The following is a 27,296-nucleotide window of genomic DNA, read 5'->3' on the forward strand; positions in this document are numbered from 1 at the left end:
CCCCGCCTAGCCCCACCCCGTCTAGCACCACCCCGCCTAGCCTCACCTAGCCCCAACCTGTCTAGCCCCACCCCCCTAGCACCACCCCGCCTAGCCCCACCCCGCCTAGCCTCACCCTGCCTAGCACCACCCCGCCTAGCCTCACCTAGCCCGACCCCGCCTAGCCCCACCCCACCTAGCCTCACCTAGCACCGCCCCACCCTGCCTAGCCCCACCCCGCCTAGCCCCATCCTGCCAAGCACCGCCTAGCCTCACCTAGCCCCACCCCGCCTAGCCTCACCTAGCCCCACCCTGCTTAGCACCACCCCACCTAGCCCCACCCTGCCTAGCCTCACCTAGCCCCACCCTGCCTAGCCCCTCCAGGCTCAGTCTGCTCTGCACCACAGGCCCCATCTGTACACTATGCAACTCTCTGGATACGTCCAAAACAGCACCTTATTCCCTATGTAGTGCACTACTTCTGACCAGCACTACATAGGGAGTAGGGAGCCATTCGGAATAGAACCAATGTTCACAATACACAAGAAGAACTTTATTTATTGAACATAGTTTTCTAACTTTAACTTGACTACCTTTCTGTTCATATGGAACGAGAAACAAAATCATGGAGTTGAGGATATTTTAAAAATATTTAATGTTTTATTTTATCACTGTTGGTTGCTCATAACGTTTAGAACAATAATACAAGCGTATTTATTCTGAAAGGAGATGTGAGGAGGGCTTGCTTTGTGACGATACCTCAGTGTGTTAAAACTCTTCTCAGTTTACATTGCATACAATACTTCATCTCCTGGCCACTATGTCCCAAATGACACCCTATTCCTTTATATAGTGCACTACTTTCACCGGAGCCTTATCAGCCCTGGTCATAAGTAGTGCACAACATAGAGAATAGGGTGCTATTTGAGATGCACACCCGGTCTCATCTCTGAACCCTCCATGTAGAATAACAGCCATGTTCTCTCTCTTTAAGGCAGACTAAGGGCTGAGAGAGAGGTGGTAATATCACACCACATCTGTGATATAAAGGTCTTTGTTGCTGTTTCTTGGATGAGACCATAATGTAGGCTAATACAACCCCCCCTCCCCCCCTTGTTACGCCGCTTTCTGTGTGACGAGATTGTGAATGGTTTCATTAAAGGTCGACTCAGCGAGATGTCGTTGCGTGCACAAAGTTAGCATGTAGTGGATCCATTTCCTCCACAACTAGGGAGCATGGAGCACGAGGTTAAACTACTCCGCTGTTTTGGTCCCGTACCTACCACGTTGTAGCAGCGTGAAGCGCACATGCTTTGTGTGACTATCTCACTCATCTCTATATCTTCGTTGCAACGTCATCTCAAGGAGTCTACTTTAAATTCCATTGTATCGTCAGCGGACGGTCTCCCAGTTGGGTCAGTACTCTTGTCAGTACATGTCTGTATGGTGCTGTGTTTTATGTTGGAATAATACTTCCAGGAGACTGGACCTTGACAGCGTACTGCATCTGAGAACTATCTCTTTGTGATATTACTGAAACTTAACCAACTGCCATATCTACTTAAAAGTTATATATTTTACAATTTCAACAGAGCAAAACATTGTATTTTCAGATGTGTCAAATAAATTAACTTTTTTTTTTTTTTTACAACTTGTACTTATCTCAGGTCATATTTATCATATCCAGAGTGTGTAAAAATGTGACTTAATTTATTTCACAGAAGGGTATATTTGTTTATTTAAACAAATCCTATTTCAAAGGTGTAAATGTCTCCCATATTAGTCAATAGAAACAACCATTTGGCTTAGTTCATTAAATGTCAGTAGTTACAGTGCCTTCAGGAAGCATTCACAACCCTCAACTTTTCACACATTTTGTTGTTACAGCCTGAATTTGTTTTTTTATTTACATTTAGATGTTATCACTGACCAGCACATAACACCCCATAATGTCAAAGTGGAATTGTTTATTTTTTACAAATGAACTAAAAATTTAAAGCTGAAATGTCTAGAGTCAATAAGAATTCAACCCCTTTATGGCAAGCCAACCAAGACAGTGGCCAAGATACAATTTTAACTTAAATCTATGGCAATACCTGAAAACGGTGGTCTAGAAATGATTAACAACCAATTTGACAGAGCTTGAAGAATTGAGAAAATAATGTGCAGATGTTGCACTATCCAGGTGTGGAAAGTGCTTAGACTTACCCAGAAACACTCACACCTGTAATCACTGTCAAAGGTGCTTCTACAACATAGTGACTCGGGTGTGAAAACTCATGTAAATTATATTTATATATATATTTCATTTAAGTAAATTTGAAAACATGTTTTCACTTTTATTATGGGGTATTTGTGTCTAGATGGGTGAGGGGAAAACAGATCTATATAATCCAGGCTATAACAACAACTGTGGAATAAGTCCATGGGTGTAAATACTTTCCGAAGACACTATAACAAACATATTAGTTTGTTAAACATAAAACACAACATGTAAAGTTTTGGTCCCAGGTTTCATGAGCTGAAATAAAAGATCCCAGAAATGTTCCATATGCACAAACCGTTTCTCAAATGATGTGCACATTAGTTAACATCCTTGTTAGTGAGCATTTCTCCTTTTGCCAATTTAATCCATCCATCTGACAGGAGTGGCATATCAAGAAGCTCATTAAACAGCATGCTCATTACACAGGTGCACCTTGTGTTCAAGGTTTGAGGGAGAGTGCAATTGGTATGCTGACTGCAGGAATGTCCGCCAGAGCTTTCAATGTTTTTTTTCTACCATAAGCTGCTTTCGTTTTAGAAAATCTGTCAGTACGTTGAACCGGCCTCACAACCGCGGCCCACTTGTAACCACACCGTCCCAGGACCTCCACATCCGGCTTCTTCACCTGCGGGATCGTCTGAGACCAGCCACCCGAACGAACAGCTGATGAAACTGTAGGTTTGCACAACTGAATCATTTCTGCACAAACTGTCAGAAACCGTCTCGGGGAAGCTCATCTGCGTGCTCGTCCTCCTCAGTCAACCTCATTGCAGTTTGGTGTTGTGACTGATTTCAGTGGGCAAATGCTCACCTTCGATGGCTACTGACACGCTGGAGAAATGTGCTCTTCAGGATGAATCCCGGTTTCAACTGTACCGGGCAGATGGCAGACAGCGTGTATGGCTTTGTGTGGGCGAGCGGTTTGCTGACGTCAACGTTGTGAACAGAGTGCCCCATGGTGGCGGTGGGGTTATGGTATATGATACAGACAACTAACACAATTGCATTTTATCGATGGCAATTTGAATGCACAGAGATACAGTGACGAGATCCTGAGGCACATTGTTGTGCCATTCATCCGCCACAATCACCTCGTTTCAGCACGATAATGCACGGCCCCATATCCCAGGGATCTGTACACAATTCCTGGAAGCTGAAAATGTCCCAGTTCTTCCATGGCCTGCATACTCACCAGACATGTCACCCATTGAGCATGTTTGGAATGCTCTGTATCGACGTGTAGGACGGTGTGTTCCAGTTCCCGCCAATATCCAGCAACGTCACACAGCCATTGAAGAGAAGTGGGACAACATTCCACAGGCCACAATCAACAGCCTGATCAACTCTATTTTTCAAAGGTATCTGTGACCAACAGATGCATATCTGTATTCCCAGTCGTGAAATCTATAGATTAGGTCCTAATGAATTTATTTCAATTGAACGATTTCCTTATATGAACTAACTCTGTAAAACCTTTGGAATTATTGTTTATATTTTTGTTCAGTGTAGCTTTGCTGGAGGCCATTTTCCCTGAAAAGCCTCATAATTGATGTTTGGTCCATACAGTACCATGTTACCAGAACCCCTGTTTTCCTCCAAAACTACTCTCTACTTTTATAAAGCCAGTAGAGTCGACCAACTGTCCAATCATTGCCATTTTTACATTTAAATGTACTGTAGGTCATTTAGCCAACACTTATCTAGAGTGACTTGAATATATGGAGTGGTAAACACCAGTAAAACAGAAAGGAAAATCCTACCACTGCTGCTCAGGCTCCCAGGTGATTTATAACGTTGTGACCCTGGGAGCGTAAGCAGTGGTGAGCAGCGTTTTCCAGGAGTTTTCCCTACAACTCCAGGACCTGCGGAAAGCACCTGGATGTCTGTATGTTCTCCAGCTGTTGTAGATGGGAAACATCAGTATAATAATAATAATGGTGTAAAGTTTTAGTATCCTGACAAAAAAAGAGCATAATGAAATGAGGGCCGTCCTTGTAACTTGCCACGCAGGAGAAAAGATCCAGGAGAAAAGGTAAACAGAACGGTGGAATTAAAGCTCTTCAGTCTGTATCACTGAAGAGTTAGATTGCACAGCAGAATTTAAGGAAATGTTCAGTGCATACCGTCAATGCATTCTGTTCCTGCTTTAGAACATTGCCTTTAAATTTAAATCACGCTGGAATGCTGAACTTTTGCGATGCGGATTGAATAGATCCCTTGACATGCTCCCAATTCTGAGGAGTAGTTTTAGGCCAGGATTCAATCCAAGCTGCGTTATCATAGAGCAGTGACTTTTAAAGGTAATTTACGCTTGATGCACCTTCTGCCGTGAATGATAATGTCCACAAACAAAAAAATGCCTTTAAAAGGATCATGGTCAGCTGTCCAGTGCACTACTCTATAACACACTTTGGATTGAATACTGGCTTTTAAAACAATCAACAGTTCTTGGGTGTAGAGTCTTCATACTGATCTTGTAAGGTCCTAATACTGATCCTGTAAGGTCTTAATACTGATCCTGTAAGGTCTTAATACTGATCCTGTAAAGTCTTAATACTGATCCTGTAAGGTCTTAATACTGATCCTGTAAGGTCTTAATACTGATCCTGTAAGGTCTTAATACTGATCCTGTAAGGTCTTAATACTGATCCTGTAAGCTCTTAATACTGATCCTGTAAGGTCTTAATACTGATCCTGTAAGGTCTTAATACTGATCCTGTAAGGTCTTAATACTGATCCTGTAAGGTCTTAATACTGATCCTGTAAAGTCTTAATACTGATCCTGTAAGGTCTTAATACTGATCCTGTAAGGTCTTAATACTGATCCTGTAAGGTCTTAATACTGATCCTGTAAGGTCTTAATACTGATCCTGTAAGGTCTTAATACTGATCCTGTAAGGTCTTAATACTGATCCTGTAAGGTCTTAATACTGATCCTGTAAAGTCTTAATACTGATCCTGTAAGGTCTTAATACTGATCCTGTAAGGTTATATCACTCCTATTGGCCATGACAACGTCATCCAGTAATAGTGCCTTCAGAAAGACTTCACACCCCTTGACTTTTTTTCACGTTGTTACAACCTGATTACATTGAGATTTTGTGTCACTGATCTACATACAATACCCCAATGTCACAGTGGAATTGTTTACAAAGGAATTCAAAATGAAAAACTGGTTATGGTAAGCCTAAATAATCACAAGTTGCATGGACTGTGTGCAATAAGTGTTTAATATGATTTGAATGACGACCCCACACACACAGTTAACTGTAAGGTCCCTCAGTCGAGCAGTGAATTTCAAGCACAGGTTTACCAATGGTTCGCAAAGAAGGGCACCTATTGGTAGATGTTTGTTTTTTTAAAGCAGACCTTGAATATCCCTTTGAGCATTGTGAAGTTATTAATTACACTTTGGATGGTGTATCAATACACCCAGTCACTACAAAGATACAAGGAAACCGCTCCTCCCTCTCTTACTCAGTCTCTCCTTACACTAAAGAGGCCAGGCCTTTCACAGTGATATTCATGACTAGAGGAAGGTATCCAGGCTGGCCCTTCATCTCTGTCCTCAGTGTGTCCTCCTCTCTCTTCAGTGTAACTTTAGAGTGACCAAAGAGACTCTCTGTCCTCTGATACAGCTCCTCCTCAGTCAGAACAGCCAGACCAGCATCTTTCAGAGAGAGGGTCTCCCCACTCCCTGCTGCCACATGCTGCACCTGGAGGACAAGCAGCACAGGAATATGATCAGATACTGATCAGATACTTACAGACGTAAGATGCAATGACAATTTCAAAATGGAGAATGAAGTATTGTAATAACGTGGGAGTGTTTATTTGTCCTGTTACACACATGTTGGTAATTTGTGTTTGTTGCATATCCCAACTCCCCCTGGGACACCCACAGGGAGTGAGGTCACGGCCAGGGTTACTGGCCCAACGCTCTAACTGCAAGGCTACCTGCCGCCCTTAATCTATTCCAAACAACTACTGAATTAATTGAACCTTTATTTAGCTTAGCCAAGTGGTGAACAGGCCAAGTGGTGAACAGGCCAAGTGGTGAACAGGTCACACAGTACTATTTTTTTTTATTTTATTTTATTTTGTTATTTTTTTTTGTTGTTGAATTTTACCCCTTTTTCTCCCCAATTTCGTAGTATCCAATTGTTGTACTATCTTGTCTCATCGCTACAACTCCCGTACGGGCTCGGGAGAGACTAAGGTTGAAAGTCATGCGTCCTCCGATACACAACCAACCAAGCCGCTGCTTCTTTAACACAGCGCACATCCAACCCGGAAGCCAGCCGCACCAATGCGCCGGAGGAAACACCGTGCACCTGGCCACCTTGGCTAGCGTACACTGCGCCCAGACCGCCACAGGAGTCGCTGGTGCGCGATGAGACAAGGACACCCCTACCGACCAAGCCCTCCCTAACCCAGGCGACGCTAGGCCAATTGTGCGTCGCCCCACGGACCTCCCGGTCGCGGCCGGTTACGACAGAGCCTGGGCGCGAACCCAGGACTCTGATGGCACAGCTGGCGCTGCAGTACAGCGCCCTTAACCACTGCGCCACCCGGGAGGCCACAGTACTATATTTTTGAAGAAGTATACAGACTTGTTTACCAGACAGTGAAGTATTTATTTTTTACCCCCTTTTCTCCCCAATTTCATGGTGTCCAATTGTTAGTAGTTACTGTCTTGTCTCATCGCTGCAACTCCCGTACGGGTTCGGGAGAGACGAAGGTCGAGAGTCATGCATCCTCTGAAACACAACCCAACCAAGCACGCATCCAACCCGGAAGCCAGCCGCACCAATGTGTCGGAGGAAACACCGTACACCTAGCGACCTGGTCAGCGTGCACAGCGCCCGGCCTGCCACAGGAGTCGCTAGTGCGCGATAAGACAAGGATATCCCTACCGGCCAAACCCTCCCTAACCCGGACGACGCTAGGCCAATTTTGCGTCGCCCCATGGACCTCCAGGTCGAGGCTGGCTGTGACAGAGCCTGGGCTCGAACCCAGAGTCTCTGGTGGCACAGAGGCACAGATGCGATGCAGTGCCTTTGACAACTGCGCCACCCGGGAGGCCCATAGGTTGTTTGTAAGTGTACAGTACTTTTGAAGAAGTATAGACTTGTTTTTACCAGGCTAAGTGTAACAAAAGGAGAAATGTGAACTCACCAGGATCTGCAGGGCCTGTAAGACTGGAGGACTGCAACAAGATCCCAACACAGAGAGACACTCATCTGTCATTCCTGAGAAATAAAGATTCACAGATGGTGTGAAACAGGAAGTGGTTTTCAGGGCATTGTGGGTTCTGAGAAAATAAAATGTTCATGAAGTGAGATGCCAGTTTTCCTGATAAATGCAGTGGCTGGAGACTGTTGTGACAATGAACTGAACTGGCACTTAATATTCAACTAGTCAACTAATATTCACTGCTCAGTGTCTCACCATCCATGGCACTGATAATGAGATGAGTGGCATTGAGGAGGGATGGTGTCTGGCTGGAATCACTGAGGAGGGACCGTGTCTGGCTGGAATCACTGAGGAGGGTGGGTGTCTGGCTGGAATCACTGAGGAGGGAGGGTGTCTGGCTGGAATCACTGAGGAGGGACCGTGTTGGGCTGGAATCACTGAGGAGGGACCGTGTTGGGCTGGAATCACTGAGGAGGGACCGTGTTGGGCTGGAGTCCGAATGCTCTAGAAGGTTCAGTATGGCCTGGACTGTCTGCATCTGAGACGCTTCCTTAACCTCCCCCAGGTCAGCTGTCTTACCTGTGCACATCTGGTCCAGCTGTGAGAAGAGCCATTATTAGAAAGAATAGGTGAGATGTGTGGTTTGTTTTTTCCTGCTAAACTTAGTTGAATGTACTGACTGTAAGTCTCTCTGGATAAGAGTGTCTGGTAAATGACTCGTGAAGGTTCGAGACAGAAGATATTTAGGATACTATGGTAGATTATAATGATGACAGACCGAACGTAATGAGAAGTTAGTATGTTCAGCATTTTCAGAAAGCTGATGATTCTTGCCAGTAATCCGCTCATAGAAAATAACTGTAGGACTGTGTGTGTTTGTGCCCTGTTTCTGTACGCCTCACTCACCACACTCTCCAGCACACTGACTGCCTCTCTGTCCTCCATGGTTGTCTTGAGGAGCTGGAGCAGAGAGGAACGTGTGTCTGCTGGCAGGACTGACAGCAGCTGGAAATGACCCCTCAGTTTCTCCAGTTCTGTCAACACACAAACACTTTGCATCTAGCGGAAGTTTGACTCAGCTGTCACCGTATCACAGAGATTTCACAACCAGAAAACTATCATATGTACGATTTATTCTGCAACCACAATGGGACAAATGTATGAATTTATTTATTTTAATAAATTGTTAGAGGAAACAGTGATCTCTCCAAGGCAGTGCTATAACCTTTTACATGATCCTCCTGATGAGCTCTTTTGTTCATATGACCGATGTATTTATTCATCTAGGCAAGAAGGTGAAGAACAAATCCTTATTTACAACAGGATACGCTAGACATTGGCCCTGTACACTCATGTTGTATGCACAACGCATTTGGCACAAGGTTTTTGGACCAAAACAATTACACAAGTGTTATGGACTGTGGAGCCACGGCACAATGATTGAGTAAACATTTCTGTGCAGACAATTTATCACAAAAATAAGTTGTATCACAACAACCATTGTGTTAAATGTGTTGTAAATCAGTTCTACAACCTGAATGTGACGGGATCATTAAGAGTTTTACATAAAGAACAACATGTAACATTCCATTCAGTATATGTCCACCACTAGACCAGGGACGTCTTCCACCACTAACGTCTTCCACCACTAGACCAGGGACCTCTTCCACCACTAGACCAGGGACCTCTTCCACCACTAGACCAGGGACCTCTTCCACCACTAGACCAGGGACCTCTTCCACCACTAGACCAGGGACCTCTTCCACCACTAGACCAGGGACCTCTTCCACCACTAGACCAGGGACCTCTTCCACCACTAGACCAGGGACCTCTTCCACCACTAGACCAGGGACCTCTTCCACCACTAGACCAGGGACCTCTTCCACCACTAGACCAGGGACCTCTTCCACCACTAGACCAGGGACCTCTTCCACCACTAGACCAGGGACCTCTTCCACCACTAGACCAGGGACCTCTTCCGCCACTAGACCAGGGACCTCTTCCGCCACTAGACCAGGGACGTCTTCTACCACTAACGTCTTCTACCACTAAAGTCTTCCACCACTAGACCAGGGACGTCTTGTACCACTAACGTCTTCTACCACTAGACCAGGGACGTCTTCTACCACTAGACCAGGGACGTCTTCCACCACTAACGTCTTCTACCACTAGAACAGGGACGCCTTGCACTACTAAACCAGGGACGTCTTGCACCACTAGACCAGGGACGTCTTCTACCACTAACGTCTTCTACCACTAGACCAGGGACGTCTTGCACCACTAGACCAGGGACGCCTTCTACCACTAGACCAGGGACGCCTTCTACCACTAGACCAGGGACGTCTTCTACCACTAGACCAGGGACGCCTTCTACCACTAGACCAGGGACGCCTTCTACCACTAGACCAGGGACGTCTTCTACCACTAACGTCTTCTACCACTAGACCAGGGACGTCTTGCACCACTAGACCAGGGACGTCTTGCACCACTAGACCAGGGACGTCTTCTACCACTAGACCAGGGACGTCTTCTACCACTAACGTCTTCTACCACTAGACCAGGGACGCCTTCTACCACTAGACCAGGGACGCCTTCTACCACTAGACCAGGGACGCCTTCTACCACTAGACCAGGGACGCCTTCTACCACTAACGCCTTCTACCACTAACGCCTTCTACCACTAACGTCTTGCACCACTAGACCAGGGACGTCTTCTACCACTAACGTCTTCTACCACTAACGTCTTGCACCACTAGACCAGGGACGTCTTCTACCACTAACGTCTTCTACCACTAACGTCTTGCACCACTAGACCAGGGACGTCTTCTACCACTAACGTCTTGCACCACTAGACCAGGGACGTCTTCTACCACTAACGTCTTGCACCACTAGACCAGGGACGTCTTCTACCACTAACGTCTTGCACCACTAGACCAGGGACGTCTTCTACCACTAACGTCTTGCACCACTAGACCAGGGACGTCTTCTACCACTAACGTCTTGCACCACTGGACCAGGGACGCCTTGCACCACTGGACCAGGGACGCCTTGCACCACTGGACCAGGGACGCCTTGCACCACTAGACCAGGGACGCCTTGCACCACTAGACCAGGGACGCCTTCTACCACTAGACCAGGGACGCCTTCTACCACTAGACCAGGGACGCCTTCTACCACTAGACCAGGGACGCCTTCTACCACTAGACCAGGGACGTCTTCTACCACTAACGTCTTCTACCACTAACGCCTTCTACCACTAACGTCTTGCACCACTAGACCAGGGACGTCTTCTACCACTAACGTCTTCTACCACTAACGTCTTGCACCACTAGACCAGGGACGTCTTCTACCACTAACGTCTTGCACCACTAGACCAGGGACGTCTTCTACCACTAACGCCTTGCACCACTAGACCAGGGATGCCTTCTACCACTAACGTCTTCTACCACTAGACCAGGGACGCCTTCTACCACTGGACCAGGGACGCCTTCTACCACTAGACCAGGGATGCCTTCTACCACTAACGTCTTCTACCACTAGACCAGGGACGCCTTCTACCACTAGACCAGGGACGTCTTCTACCACTAACGTCTTCTACCACTAACGTCTTGCACCACTAGACCAGGGACGTCTTCTACCACTAACGTCTTGCACCACTAGACCAGGGACGTCTTCTACCACTAACGCCTTCTACCACTAACGTCTTGCACCACTAGACCAGGGACGTCTTCTACCACTAACGTCTTGCACCACTAGACCAGGGACGTCTTCTACCACTAACGTCTTGCACCACTAGACCAGGGACGTCTTCTACCACTAACGTCTTCTACCACTAGACCAGGGACGTCTTGCACCACTAGACCAGGGACGCCTTCTACCACTAGACCAGGGACGCCTTCTACCACTAGACCAGGGACGTCTTCTACCACTAGACCAGGGACGCCTTCTACCACTAGACCAGGGACGCCTTCTACCACTAGACCAGGGACGTCTTCTACCACTAACGTCTTCTACCACTAACGTCTTCTACCACTAGACCAGGGACGTCTTGCACCACTAGACCAGGGACGTCTTGCACCACTAGACCAGGGACGTCTTCTACCACTAGACCAGGGACGTCTTCTACCACTAACGTCTTCTACCACTAGACCAGGGACGCCTTCTACCACTAGACCAGGGACGCCTTCTACCACTAGACCAGGGACGCCTTCTACCACTAGACCAGGGACGCCTTCTACCACTAACGCCTTCTACCACTAACGCCTTCTACCACTAACGTCTTGCACCACTAGACCAGGGACGTCTTCTACCACTAACGTCTTCTACCACTAACGTCTTGCACCACTAGACCAGGGACGTCTTCTACCACTAACGTCTTCTACCACTAACGTCTTGCACCACTAGACCAGGGACGTCTTCTACCACTAACGTCTTGCACCACTAGACCAGGGACGTCTTCTACCACTAACGTCTTGCACCACTAGACCAGGGACGTCTTCTACCACTAACGTCTTGCACCACTAGACCAGGGACGTCTTCTACCACTAACGTCTTGCACCACTAGACCAGGGACGTCTTCTACCACTAACGTCTTGCACCACTGGACCAGGGACGCCTTGCACCACTGGACCAGGGACGCCTTGCACCACTAGACCAGGGACGCCTTCTACCACTAGACCAGGGACGCCTTCTACCACTAGACCAGGGACGCCTTCTACCACTAGACCAGGGACGCCTTCTACCACTAGACCAGGGACGCCTTCTACCACTAGACCAGGGACGTCTTCTACCACTAACGTCTTCTACCACTAACGCCTTCTACCACTAACGTCTTGCACCACTAGACCAGGGACGTCTTCTACCACTAACGTCTTCTACCACTAACGTCTTGCACCACTAGACCAGGGACGTCTTCTACCACTAACGTCTTGCACCACTAGACCAGGGACGTCTTCTACCACTAACGCCTTGCACCACTAGACCAGGGATGCCTTCTACCACTAACGTCTTCTACCACTAGACCAGGGACGCCTTCTACCACTGGACCAGGTACGCCTTCTACCACTAGACCAGGGATGCCTTCTACCACTAACGTCTTCTACCACTAGACCAGGGACGCCTTCTACCACTAGACCAGGGACGTCTTCTACCACTAACGTCTTCTACCACTAACGTCTTGCACCACTAGACCAGGGACGTCTTCTACCACTAACGTCTTGCACCACTAGACCAGGGACGTCTTCTACCACTAACGCCTTCTACCACTAACGTCTTGCACCACTAGACCAGGGACGTCTTCTACCACTAACGTCTTGCACCACTAGACCAGGGACGTCTTCTACCACTAACGTCTTGCACCACTAGACCAGGGACGTCTTCTACCACTAACGCCTTGCACCACTGGACCAGGGACGCCTTGCACCACTGGACGCCTTGCACCACTAGACCAGGGACGCCTTCTACCACTGGACCAGGGACGCCTTCTACCACTAGACCAGGGATGCCTTCTACCACTAACGTCTTCTACCACTAGACCAGGGACGCCTTCTACCACTAGACCAGGGACACCTTCTACCACTAACCTCTTCTACCACTAACGTTTTCTAACGTTTTGAGCCACAACCAATTGTGTATTCTACTATTCTACCTCTCAACAGTAAGTTGAGACCCCGACTGAGTTCCCCTGACAGAAATCTAATGATAACAACAACAATTTAAATTGGTACGTGGGCCTACAAAAGGAGGGGAACTTCCATTAGTCTCGTTACCTCTCTGAAAGCAGCTCTTCTTTGGGGTGTCGTCGCGAGCGCCAGACACCCCCACTAAGCTCTTCTTAACAGGCCCATCCACCTCGAACCCCCCAAGAGTGTGGGACATTAGGCACAGCTCTGAGGAACAAGAGTGTGGGACATTAGGCACAGCTCTGAGGAACAAGAGTGTGGGACATTAGGCACAGCTCTGAGGAACAAGAGTGTGGGACATTAGGCACAGCTCTGAGGAACAAGAGTGTGGGACATTAGGCACAGGTCTGAGGAACAAGAGTGTGGGACATTAGGCACAGCTCTGAGGAACAAGAGTGTGGGACATTAGGCACAGCTCTGAGGAACAAGAGTGTGGGACATTAGGCACAGCTCTGAGGAACAAGAGTGTGGGACATTAGGCACAGCTCTAAGGAACAAGAGTGTGGGACATTAGGCACAGGTCTGAGGAACAAGAGTGTGGGACATTAGGCACAGCTCTGAGGAACAAGAGTGTGGGACATTAGGCACAGCTCTAAGGAACAAGAGTGTGGGACATTAGGCACAGCTCTGAGGAACAAGAGTGTGGGACATTAGGCACAGCTCTGAGGACAAGACAAGGATACAGTAGTATGAACCTATTAATACAGACACGCATTCAAATACATTGGACATACTGAACATTAACAGAGACCATGCACTTGATAAGGCTTTGTAATATACAACCTACATGGTCTGATGATGGGTCCAGGTGAGGGTTGACAGTTTAAAACGTGTGTTGTTGCCTGAGAAACAGGAAAATAAAGGCTCCCTCACCATAGTGTCCGTTGAGTTTGATCTCCAGCTCTATAATGCCGTAAGCGATGACGGTGTGGGCAGGAATCTCCAGAGACACGTTGCTGTCTTTGTGCAGGCTGCTGTTCTCCTTTACAGACACCTGTGGAAAGTGGTACTTCAGTCATCTTTGGGGGGTGTCTGTACTTTACTATTCATATTGTTGACAACTTTTACTTTCACTTCACTACATTCCTGAAGAAAATAAGGTACTTTTTACTCCGTACATTTTCCCTGACACTCAAAAGTACTCGCTACATTTTGAATGGTCCAATTCACACACTTATCAAGAGAACATCCCTGGTCATCCCTACTGCCTCTGATCTGACACACTCAATAAAACACCAACGCTTCATTTGTAAATTATTGTGTTGGAGTGTGCCCCTGGCTATCCGTAAATTAAATTAAAAAAGAAAATGGAACCATCTGGTTTGCTTAATATAAGGAATTTGAAATTATTGATACTTTTACTACTTAAGTATATTTTAGCAATTACTTTTGATACTTAAGTATATTTAAAACCAAATACTTTTAGACTTTTACTTAAGTAGTATTTTACTGGGTGACTTTCACTTGAGTCATTTTCCTTCAAACCAGTCAAGGGAAGTGAACAAGTGGACATGACGACATAGAATGACTGATCTACTGTAGTAGTCTATGTAGTAGTCATTCATATGACTGATCTACTGTAGTAGTCTATGTAGTAGTCATTCATATGACTGATCTACTGTAGTAGTCTATGTAGTAGCCATTCATATGACTGATCTACTGTAGTAGTCTATGTAGCCTCTAGCACACATAGGCCTGTCTGCAGTGTTGTCATAGGTCCAATCCAGCCTGCAGCCTCCAGCACACATACGCCTGTCTGCAGCGTTGTCATAGGTCCATCCAGCCTGCAGCCTCCAGCACACATAGGCCTGTGCAGTGTTGTCATAGGTCCAATCCAGCCTGCAGCCTCCAGCACACATACGCCTGTCTGCAGCGTTGTCATAGGTCCATCCAGCCTGCAGCCTCCAGCACACATAGGCCTGTCTGCAGTGTTGTCATAGGTCCAATCCAGCCTGCAGCCTCCAGCACACATAGGCCTGTCTGCAGTGTTGTCATAGGTCCAATCCAGCCTGCAGCACACATAGGCCTGTCTGCAGTGTGGTCATAGGTCCAATCCAGCCTGCAGCTTCCAGCACACATAGGCCTGTCTGCAGTGTTGTCATAGGTCCAATCCAGCCTGCAGCTTCCAGCACACATAGGCCTGTCTGCAGTGTTGTCATAGGTCCAATCCAGCCTGCAGCACACATAGGCCTGTCTGCAGTGTTGTCATAGGTCCAATCCAGCCTGCAGCTTCCAGCACACATAGGCCTGTCTGCAGTGTTGTCATAGGTCCAATCCAGCCCGCTGCCCTTGGAGTCAACCTCTTCCCTATTTTCCCTGCTTAAAGATTCATTCATCATACAGGGTAAACTACATGGCTAACTTCAACTCTTGTAATATATAATATCCCAGCCTAACAAATAGAGATGATTAATGTAACAAATCCTACAACGCTCTTCATCTCTCTCCATCTACCTGGGTGCTCTTGGGCCCACAGAAGCTCAGCAGCTCCCCTAACTGCCCCCCCTGCTGGACCTCCTCTATGACCGAACACGGCTGGGTCGTCACAATCCTCTCCTTCACCACCGCAAACACCTCCCTGGACTTCTCACGGGTCTGCTGGATCAGACAGTGGGACATGTCCAAAAGCCTGCAGGAGAGACAAATAAATCAGAGAATTGTCCTTTGATGAGGGCAAAGATGATTCAAGTTATGTTTCTTGGATGATTATAAAGTAGCTTGGAGAAATTCAGTCTGTTTGTGACAACATGCCACTCCTCATTGTGCCAAACATGACAAGCAGTGGCAAGGAGTAGAATGGTGTGGGGTGGGGGCTGTGCTTTGGCAAAGTGGGTGGGGTTATATCCTGCCTGTTTGGCCCTGTCCGTGGGTATCATCGGATGGGGCCACAGTGTCTCCTGACCCCTCCTGTCTCAGCCTCCAGTATTTATGCTGCAGTAGTTTGTGTCGGGGGGCTAGGGTCAGTCTGTTATATCTGGAGTACTTCTCCTGTCTTATCTGGTGTCCTGTGTGAATTTAAGTATGCTCTCTCTAATTCTCTCTCTCAGATGACCTGAGCCCTAGGACCATGCCCCAGGACTACCTGGCCTGATGACTCCTTGTTGTCCCCAGTCCACCTGGCCGTGCTGCTGCTCCAGTTTCAACTGTTCTGCCTGCGGCTATGGAACCCTGACCTGTTCACTGTGATTACTATTATTTGACCATGCTGGTCATTTATGAACATTTGAACATCTTGGCCATGTTCTGTTATAATCTCCACCCGGCACAGCCAGAAGAGGACTGGCCACCCCTCATAGCCTGGTTCCTCTCTAGGTGTCTTCCTAGGTTTTGGCCTTTCTAGGGAGTTTTTCCTAGCCACCATGCTTCTACACCTGCATTGCTTGCGGTTTGGGGTTTTATGCCAGGTTTCTTTCTGTACAGCACTTTGAGATATCAGCTGATGTAAGAAGGGCTATATAAATCAATTTGAATGTTAGCACAGACAGACTGGATTTCTCCAGGCTACGCATAAAGCAGTGTTCAGCTTCATTAATACATTTACTGGTATTATAAATCTATTTTTATTTTTTAACTATAGCATACATATGGTGTTGGGCAGTCAGAATACAGTCCGCCCATATGGTATTGGTAGTCAGAATATAGTCCGCCCATATGGTGTTGGGTAGTTAGAATACAGTCCGCCCATATGGTGTTGGGTAGTTAGAATACAGTCAGCGCATATGGTAGAATATAGTCACTGCATACAGTTTGCAAAGAAGAAACACTGATCATGAGGAAAGATGCTGTGATATACAGGGCATTCGGAAAGTATTCAGACCCCTTGACTTTTTCCACATTTCGTTACAGCCTTATTCTAAAATTGGTTAAATAGTTTTTTCCCCTCGTAAATCTACATATAATACCCCAGAATGACAAAGCAAAAAGTTTTTTTTCAATAAAAAATGTATAAAACATAAACTTAAAAATGCACAGTTATAAAGGTAATCAGACCCATTACTCAGTACTTTGTTGAAGCACTTTTGGCAGAGATTACAGCCTAGAGTCTTCTTGGGTATGACGCTACAAGCCTGGCACACCTGTATTTGTTGTGTTTACTAGTCTCCCAGTCCCTGCTACTGAAAAACATCCCCACAACATGATGCTGCCACCTCCATGCTTCACTGTAGGGATGGTACCTGGTTTATTCCAGACGTGACGCTTGGTATTCAGGCCAAAGAGTAAAATCTTGGTTGTAGTATCATACCCAAGACTCTAGGCTGCAATCGCTGCCAAAGGTGCTTCAACAAAGTACTGAGTAAAGGGTCTGAATACTTATGTAAATATAATATTTGTGTTTAAAAAAATGTTTTTATTAGCAAACAAAATTAAAAAGCTGTTTTTGATTTGTCATTATGGGATATTGTGTGTAGAAGTTTGCTGCTTCAGTGTCTTCAGATATTTTTGTCAGATATTACTATGGAATACTGAAGTATAATTACAAGCATTTCATAAGTGTCAAAGGCTTTTATTGACAATTACTTATTATTTGCAGTGTTGACCCTTCTTTTTCAAGACCTCTGCAATCTGCCCTGGCATGCTGTCAATTAACTTCTGGGCCACACTGATGGCAGCCCATTCTTGCGTAATCAATGCTTGGAGTTTGTCAGAATTTGAGGATTAACCACAAGTTCTCAATGGGATTAAGGTCTGGGGAGTTTCCTGGCCATGGACCAAAAATATAAAGGTTTTGTTCCCCGAGCCACTTAGTTATTATGGCAAGGTGCTCCATCATGCTGGAAAAGGCATTGTTCGTCACCAAACTGTTCCTGGATGGTTGGGAGAAGTTGCTCTCGGAGGATGTGTTGGTACCATTCTTTATTCATGGCTGTGTTCTTAGGCAAAATTGTGAGTGAGCCCAGTCCCTTGGCTGAGAGGCAACCCCACACATGAATGGTCTCAGGATGCTTTACTGTTGGCATGACAACAGGACTGATGGTAGCGCTCACCTTGTCTTCTCCGGACAAGCTTTTTTTTCGGATGCCCCAAACAATCGGAAAGGGGATTCATCAGAGAAAGTGACTTTACCCCAGTCCTCAGCAGTCCAATCTCTGTACCTTTTGCAGAATATCAGTCTATCCCTGATGTTTTTCCTGGAGAGAAGTGGCTTCTTTGCAGTCCTTCTTGACACCAGGCCATCCTCCAAAAATCTTCTCCTCACCATGCGTGCAGATGCACACGTGCCTGTTGCCATTCCTGATCAAGCTCTGTACTGGTGGTGCCCCGATCCCGCAGCTGAATCAACTTTAGGAGACGGTCCTGGCGCTTGCTGGAATTGTCTTGGGCGCCCTGAAGCCTCCTTCACAACAATTGAACCGCTCTCATTGAAGTTCTTGATGATCCGATAAATGGTTGATTTTGGTGCAATCTTACTGGCAGCAATATCCTTGCCTGTGAAGCCCTTTTTGTGCAAAACAATGATGACGGCACGTGTCTCCTTGCAGGTAACCACAGCTGACAGAGGAAGAACAATGATTCCAAGCACCACCCTCCTTTTGAAGCTTCCAGTCTGTTATTCGAACTCAATCAGCATGACAGAGATCTCCAGCCTTGTCCTCGTCAACACTCACACCTGTGTGAACGAGAGAATCACTGACATGATGTCAACTGGTCCTTTTGTGGCAGGGCTGAAATGCAGTGGAAATGTTTTTTGGGGATTCAGTTAATTTACACGGCAAAGAGGGACTTTGCAAATAATTGCAATTCATCTGATCTCTCTTCAGAACATTCTGGAGTATATGCAAATTGCCATTATACAAACTGAGGCAGCAAACTTTGAAAATTAATATTTGTGTCATTCTCAAAACATTTGGCCACGACTATATATAAGGAATAGGGTGCTATTTGAGATTCAGCCTGTGTGTTTTCCTTTCACTAACCACTGACTCTACTGTAGGAAGAGGTGAACTGAGTGTAACCTGGGGTTACTGTAGGTACAGGTGAACTGAGTGTAACCTGGGGTTACTGTAGGTACAGGTGAACTGAATGTAACCTGGGGTTACTGTACGTACAGGTGAACTGAGTGTAACCTGGGGTTACTGTAGGTACAGGTGAACTGAGTGTAACCTGGGGTTACTGTAGGTACAGGTGAACTGAGTGTAACCTGGGGTTACTGTAGGTACAGGTGAACTGAGTGTAACCTGGGGTTACTGTAGGTACAGGTGAACTGAGTGTAACCTGGGGTTACTGTAGGTACAGGTGAACTGAGTGTAACCTGGGGTTACTGTAGGCACAGGTGAACTGAGTGTAACCTGGGGTTACTGTATGTACAGGTGAACTAAGTGTAACCTGGGGCTACTGTATGTACAGGTGAACTGAGTGTAACCTGGGGTTACTGTAGGTACATATTAGAGAGAGAGAGAGAGGAACTCACTTGTCTTTGGAGTCGCGCAGCAACTTCTGTACATCCACCTCCTCTTTCTTCAGGCTGCCGAAGGACGACTGGAGTTTAGATGTGTCTTTCCCCTCCACTTTAAGGTTTATAGCAACCAAATTCGACTCAAAGTTTCCTGATTTGTTGTCACCAAATGTCCCTTGGTACTTTAGGAAATCAGTCTTGACCACAACTGTAGGAGAGGGAAGCAAAAATGTTTTTTTTAATTCTTCTAGCTCTGTCAAATTGGTTTTTGATCATAGTTTTATCTTAAATCTACATAAATCTACTTAAATCTAACTCGGCCACTCAGTGACATTCACTGTCTTTTTGGTAAGCAACTCCAGTGTTTATTTGGCCTTGTGTTTTAGGTTAGTGTCCTGCTAAAATTTGAATCTGCCTGTGCTTAGCTCCATTCCGTGTATTTTTTATCCTGAAAAACTCCCCAGTCCTTAACGATTACAAACATACCCATAACATGTTGCAGCCACCACTATGCTGGAAAATATGGAGAGTGGTATTCAGTAATGTGTTGGATTGGATTTGCCCCAAACATAACAATTTGTATTCAGGACAAAAATTGTATTGCTGTACATTTTTTGCAGTATTACTTTAGTGGCTTGTTGCATACACACTTCCTTCTTCTCACTCTGTCAATTAGGCTTAAAGTCATCATTGGCCTCATGGTGAAATCCCTGAGCAGTTTTCTTCCTCTCTGGCAACTGAGTTAGGAAGGGTGCCTGTATCTTTATAGCGACTGGGTGAATTGATACACCATCCAAAGTGTAATTAATAACTTCACCATGCTCAAAGGGATATTCAATGTCTGCTTTTTTTTACCCATCTACCAATAGGTGCAAAAACCTCCCTGGTCTTTGTGGTTGAATCTGTGTTTGAAATGCACTACTCAACTGAGGGACCTAACAGATAAACATAATTCCACTGTGACATTATGGGGTATTGTGTTCAGGCCATTATGGGGTATTGTGTTCAGGCCATTATGGGGTATTGTGTTTAGGCCATTATGGGGTATTGTGTTCAGACCATTATGGGGTATTGTGTTCAGGACATTATGGGGTATTGTGTTTAGGCCATTATGGGGTATTGTGTTTAGGCCATTATGGGGTATTGTGTTCAGACCATTATGGGGTATTGTGTTCAGGCCATTATGGGGTATTGTGTTTAGGCCATTGTGGGGCATTGTGTTTAGGCCATTGTGGGGTATTGTGTTTAGGCCATTATGGGGTATTGTGTTTAGGCCATTATGGGGTATTGTGTTTAGGCCATTATGGGGTATTGTGTTTAGGCCAGTGACAAAACAAATCTAAATGTAATCCATTTTAAATTCCGTCTGTAACACAACAAAATGTTGAAAAAGTCAGGGGGTGTGAATACTTCTGAAGTCACTGTATGTATCATTATGTATCATGATAGGATCCTCTTCATAATCTTTCCAGTAACATGGATAACAGAATCGACGCTCAAATCTTTCACAAGGAACACATTCACACAGTATCACACTTAGGGAGAGCGGAGCCTATACCTGCAAACAAACAGGTAGCAAGTACAGGTGTGCAGCCTATCATTTCAACTGAGGGGCTGATCTTGTGTTTACCTGGGGTTAAGGGTGTGTCTCCAGTCAGCACATCACTGAGGGTAAAATCAGTGGGCAGGTACTTGGGTTTCTGCCAAATCCAAAAACGCTTGCGTTTCACAACCAGTGAGAGAGGGACCAGTTTGTCTGAGTCAATCAGACTGGACACAGGGATCAAGCTGCCATCATCATCAATCTCCTCCACAAAGTTTCTTGTAGCCGTGGAAAACATCTTCAATGGGAGACAGACACAGAAATGGTCGAGGATGATGTCTCTGTTTGCAACTGATAACAAACACGACAAGAACACAAGATTAATAATACGATAATATTCACATTGAAAAAGTTCCCATTAATTTACTATCTAAAAAAATAAAACGTTAAAGCCATGAGCTATGAGCCATATGAGTAGCAGACTGGATACGCTAAGAAATCAGACTTTACACAGAGTCAATACTGTGGTTGTTATTCGTAAACGTTCATAGACGTCTATCTATGCGTTCATAATTCACGACTCAATATGTTCAAAATTGAAACTACTGCTACCTACAAGAGCAATATGTTTTACCGTTTATCCTGGCTATGTCCTAGCCGAACGCGAAAGACCGTTCCAGGTTAGAGTTACCGGTTTAGATAAAGGTAGATATTTCTGTCCCAACAGCGGAATAAGTACGGTGATAACAAAGAGTTTCGCTCCACCCCTTTCTCCAGCCACGTGCACTGGGAGTGTTTTGGGGGAACCCCCTCACGTTTGGCTCTATCTCTCTGTGCTTCCATCTCCACCTCCTGTCCAGGGCACCACCAGCTGCACAGTGAAACCAAACATGTTCTCATTGTTCTATCTGTGGTAAAACATTACAAAATAATGTAGCCATGATGATAATATTTTATTACATGTAACGGAACTTTCAATGCATAGATAGACAAGCTTGGCTCCACGAAGACACCTATGATACATATTAAAGTATAAGTTAATTATGCCCCATCAAGAGCCCCCTTATTTACATAAGTATTCAGACCCTTTTGCTATGAGACTAGAAATTGAGCTCAGGTGCATCCTGTTTCAATTGCTTGTCCTTGATATGTTTCTACAACTTGATTGGAGTCCACCTGTAGTATATTCAATTGATTGGACATGATTTGGAAAGGCACAAACCTGTCTATATAAGGTCCCACAGTTGACAGTGCATGTCAGAGAAAAAACCAAGCCATGAGGCCGAAGGAATTGGCTTTAGAGCTCCGAGACTCTGACAGAGCTCCAGAGTTCCTCTGTGGAGATGTGAGAATCTTCCAGAAGGACATCCATCTCTGCAGCATTCCCCCAAACAGGCCTTTATGGTAGAGTTTCCAGATGGTAGCCACTCCTCAGTAAAAGGTACATGACAGCCTGCTTGGAATTGCCAAAATGCACCTAAAGGACTCTCAGACCATGAGAAACAAGAAACCAAGATTGAACTCTTTGGCCTGAATGCCAAGCGTCACTTCTGGAGGAAACTTGGCACCATCCCTACGGTGAAGCATGGTGGTGTCAGTATCATGATGTGGGGATGTTTTTCAGTGGCAGGGACTGGGAGACTAGTCAGGATTGAGGGAAAGATGAACAGAGCAAAGTACAGAGAGATCCTTGATGAAAACCTGCTCCAGAGTGCTTGGGACCTCAGACTGGGACGATGGTTCACTTTCCAACAGGACAACAACCCTAAGCACACAGCCAAGACAACGCATGAGTGGCTTCGGGTCAAGTCTCTGAATGTCCTTGAGTGGCCCTGCGAGAGCCTAGACTTGAACCCGATCGAACATCTCTGGAGAGACCTGAAAATAGCTGTGCAGCGACGCTCCCCATACAACCTGACAGAGCTTGAGAGGATCTGCAGAGAACAATGGGAGAAACTCCTCAAATACAGGTCTGCCAAGCTTGTAGCATCATACCCAAGAAGACTGAAGGCTGTAATCGCTGCCAAAGGTGCTTCCACAAAGTACTGAGTAAAGGGTCTGAATACTTACAGTTGAAGTCGGAAGAACATACACTTAGGTTGGAGTCATTAAAACTTGTTTTTCAGGCCTCCCGGGTGGCGCAGTGGTTAAGGGCGCTGTACTGCAGCGCCAGCTGTGCCATCAGAGTCCCTGGGTTCGCGCTCAGGCTCTGTCGTAACCGGCCGCGACCGGGAGGTCCTAGTGTCGTCCGGGTTAGGGAGGGCTTGGTCGGTAGGGGTGTCCTTGTCTCATCGCGCACCAGCGACTCCTGTGGCTGGCCGGGCGCAGTGCGCGCTAACCAAGGTGGCCAGGTGCACGGTGTTTCCTCCGACACATTGGTGCGGCTGGCTTCCGGGTTGGATGCGCGCTGTGTTAAGAAGCAGTGCGGCTTGGTTGGGTTGTGTATCGGAGGACGCATGACTTTCAACCTTCGTCTCTCCCGAGCCTGTACGGGAGTTGTAGCGATGAGACAAGATAGTAGCTACTACAACAATTGGACACCACGAAATTGGGGAGAAAAAGGGGTAAAAAAAAAACAAAAAAACTTGTTTTTCAACCACTCCACAAATTTCTTGTTAACTATAGTTTTGGCAAGTCAGATAGGACATCTACTTTGTGCATTACACAAGTCATTTTTCAAACAATTGTTAACAGAGATTATTTCACTTATAATTCACTGTATCACAATTCCAGTGGGTGAGAAGTTTACATACACTAAGTTGACTGTGCCTTTAAACAGCTTGGAAAATTCCAGAAAATGATGTCATGGCTTTAGAAGCTTCTGATAGGCTAATTGACATAATTTGAGTACATTTGAGGTGTACCTGTGGATGTATTTCAAGGCCTACCTTCAAACCCAGTGCCTCTTTGCTTGACATCATGGGGAAAATCAAAAGAAATCAGCCAAGACCTCAGGAAAAAAATTGTAGACCTCCACAAGTCTGGTTCATCCTTGGGAGCAATTTCAAAACGCCTGAAGGTACCACGTTCATCTGTACAAAAAATAGTACGTAAGTATAAACACCATGGGACCACGCAGCCGACATACCACTCAGGAAGGAGACGCGTTCTGTCTCCTAGAGATGAACATACTTTGGTGTGAAAAGTGCAGATCGATCCCAGAACAACAGCAAAGGACCTTGTGAAGATGCTGGAGGAAACAGGTACAAAAGTATCTATATCCACAGTGAAACGAGTCCTATATTGACACAACCTAAAAGGCCGCTCAGCAAGGAAGAAGCCACTGCTCCAAAACCGCCATAAAAATGCCAGACTACGGTTTGCAGCTGCACATGGGGACAAAGATCGTACTTTTTGGAGAAATGTCCTCTGGTCTGATGAAACAAAAATAGAACTGTTTGGCCATTATGACCATCATTATGTTTGGAGGAAAAAGGGGGAGGCTTGCAAGCCGAAGAACACCATCCCAACCGTGGGGGTGCTTTGCTGCAAGAGGGACTGGTGCACTTCACAAAATAGTTGGCATCATGAGGAAGGAAAATGGTGTGGATATATTGAAGCAACATCTCAAGACATCAGTCAGGAAGTTAAAGCTTGGTTGCAAATGGGTCTTCCAAATGGACAATGACCACAAGTATACTTCCAAAGTTGTGGCAAAATGGCTTAAGGACAACAAACTCAACGTATTGGAGTGGCCATCACAAAGCTCTGACCTCAATCCTATAGAGAATTTGTGGGTAGAACTGAAAAAGCATGTGCGAGCAAGGAGGCCTACAAACCTGACTCAGTTACACCAGCTCTGTCAGGAGGAATGGGCCAAAATTCACCCAACTTATTGTGGAAAGCTTGTGCAAGTCTGCCTGAAATGTTTGGCAATGTTAAAGGCAATGCTACCAAATACTAATTGAGTGTATGTAAACTTCTAACCCACTGGGAATGTGATGAAAGAAATACAAGCTGAAATAAATAATTCTCTGACATTTCACATTCTTAAAATAAAGTGGTGATCCTAACTGACCTAAGACGGGGAATTTTTGCTAGGATTAAATGTCAGAAATTGTGAAAAACTGAGTTTAAATGTATTTGGCTAAGGTGTATGTAAACTTCCGACTTCAACTGAATGTAAATGTAATATTTCCGTTTTTTATCAATTTGCTAAAAAATTGTCTAAACTTATTTTTGCTTTGTTATTTTGGAATAATGTTTGTAGATTGATGAGGTGAAAAAACTATTTCATCAATTTTAGAATAAGGCAGTAACATGACAAAAAGTGGAATGCATTGTATACACAATTCATGCCTCAGTTGCCTCAAGGGTTGAAAATCAATCTTGTCCTGTCTCCTCCCTTTCATCTACACTGATTGAAGTCGATTTAACAAGTCACATCAATAATTGATCATAGCTTTCACCCGGATTCACCTGGTCAGTCTATATGTCGTGGAAAGAGCAGGTGTTCTTAATGTTTTGTACACTCAGTGTATGTTGGATTTATTCTTCTGTGGAGTGCCAATATGGGTGATTGATGGCTTCAAAGCCTTTCATTGGCCAATACATAGCATCAGCAATCCAAGGTTTATATACATCATTGGTTGTCATGCACAGCCTAAAGCTAACAAACATCCTGATACAGCCGTGCTAGTCTAGAAGATAAACTAAAGGCTATAATTATGCTATTTGTAGCATATACCCAATGTTGCTAGTCTAGGAGATGAACCAAAAGCTAGAACTATGCTATTTGTAGCCTGACTGCATGTGTGTAATTTAATGTGAAAAGTCTATATCTGCTGTATAATGACAGTCAGCTCACCTCTCAATCTTTTGATCTCTTAGAATTAGAAAAACATACATTAGGAGCACATCGTCGACGACATCATGAAAAAAACTTTACAAAGTACACAAGTGTAGATTCTAGTTTTTTTATTTTACCTTTATTTAACTAGGCAAGTCATTTAAGAACAAATTCTTATTTCAATGACGGCTTAGGAACAGTGACTGCCTGTTCAGGGCAGAACGACAGATTTGTACCTTGTCAGCTCGGGGATATGAACTTGCAACCTTTCGGTTACTAGTCCAACGCTCTAACCACTAGGCTACCCTGCCGCCCTGTTAACAGTAACGAGGCTATGTACAGGGTGTACCGGTACCTAGTCAATGGTTTTTCTGCCATTCATTTTATTAAAAAAATCTAATTAATTACTTTTGATGTTGACATACCTTGGCTGTGGCGGATTGAAGATTTTGTATATGGGTCTTTCTATAAATATTGCGACCAGTGTGTGACATTGGGATCAACATTTCTAAATGTTTTAAAACAAAAATAAAAATGATTTTTATGCAGTTCCACCTTTAGAGGAATAAAAGGGAACACATGCTAACTGAGCCTTAACTCCACCTATACAACAACATAGGACATCCTTTAAGCAGGGTTCATACAGACATTCAAAAGTCAAATTCAAGGACATAATTGTAATTTTGAAGGACCTTAATGTTATATAATCATGTATATAATTGTACATATAGGGCCTAAAAAGTAGCCCATTACCACTTTAAGAATAATGTATTTTTTAGGCCTTGCCAATGCAATGGGGGTAGAAACTCAAACTATGGGTGTAGAAACTCAAACTATGGGTGTAGAAACTCAAACTATGGGTGTAGAAACTCAAACTATGGGTGTAGAAACTCAAACTATGGGTGTAGAAACTCAAACTATGGGTGTAGAAACTCAAACTATGGGTGTAGAAACTCAAACTATGGGTGTAGAAACTCAAACTATGGGTGTAGAAACTCAAACTATGGGTGTAGAAACTCAAACTATGGGTGTAGAAACTCAAACTATGGGTGTAGAAACTCAAACTATGGGGGTAGTAACTCAAACTATGGGTGTAGAAACTCAAACTATGGGGGTAGAAACTCAAACTATGGGGGTAGAAACTCAAACTATGGGTGTAGAAACTCAAACTATGGGTGTAGAAACTCAAACTATGGGTGTAGAAACTCAAACTATGGGGGTAGAAACTCAAACTATGGGTGTAGAAACTCAAACTATGGGGGTAGAAACTCAAACTATGGGGGTAGTAACTCAAACTATGGGGGCATTTGGAATGCATTATCTGTTTCGTTGTTGTTGTTGTTTTTGTGAAAGATATTTGATTGTATTATTTATGTTAGTCTATGTCTGAATAGATTATGAAAATCATCATGTCATGGATGTGGCTGTTACAGATAGGTGTTCTGTGG

At 45.1% G+C, this 27,296-nt stretch overlaps 1 protein-coding gene across 2 annotated transcripts; it reads right to left on the bottom strand.

Moving 5' to 3' along the window:
- Positions 1-5,454: 5,454 nt before the first annotated feature.
- LOC139378884 (gasdermin-E-like) lies at positions 5,455-21,817 on the bottom strand. 2 transcript variants are annotated; one of them, XM_071121470.1, is made up of 10 exons: positions 21,694-21,797; positions 21,147-21,410; positions 19,532-19,724; positions 15,577-15,751; positions 13,996-14,116; positions 13,210-13,329; positions 8,348-8,475; positions 7,697-8,039; positions 7,424-7,497; positions 5,455-5,961 (listed from the first exon to the last, which is right to left on the bottom strand). In XM_071121470.1, exons 2-10 carry the CDS (start codon positions 21,355-21,357, stop codon positions 5,734-5,736), a joined length of 1,593 nt encoding a protein of 530 aa, XP_070977571.1. In that variant the 5' UTR covers positions 21,358-21,410; positions 21,694-21,797; the 3' UTR covers positions 5,455-5,733. The 2 variants fall into 2 exon arrangements, with proteins under 2 accessions (XP_070977571.1, XP_070977579.1); XM_071121478.1 differs by having other exon boundaries at positions 5,462-5,961; positions 21,147-21,357; positions 21,694-21,817.
- Between the last annotated feature and the right edge of the window lie 5,479 nt (positions 21,818-27,296).

Source organism: Oncorhynchus clarkii, chromosome 2, assembly GCF_045791955.1.
Source record: "Oncorhynchus clarkii lewisi isolate Uvic-CL-2024 chromosome 2, UVic_Ocla_1.0, whole genome shotgun sequence".
Classification (NCBI taxonomy): Eukaryota; Metazoa; Chordata; class Actinopteri; order Salmoniformes; family Salmonidae; genus Oncorhynchus; species Oncorhynchus clarkii.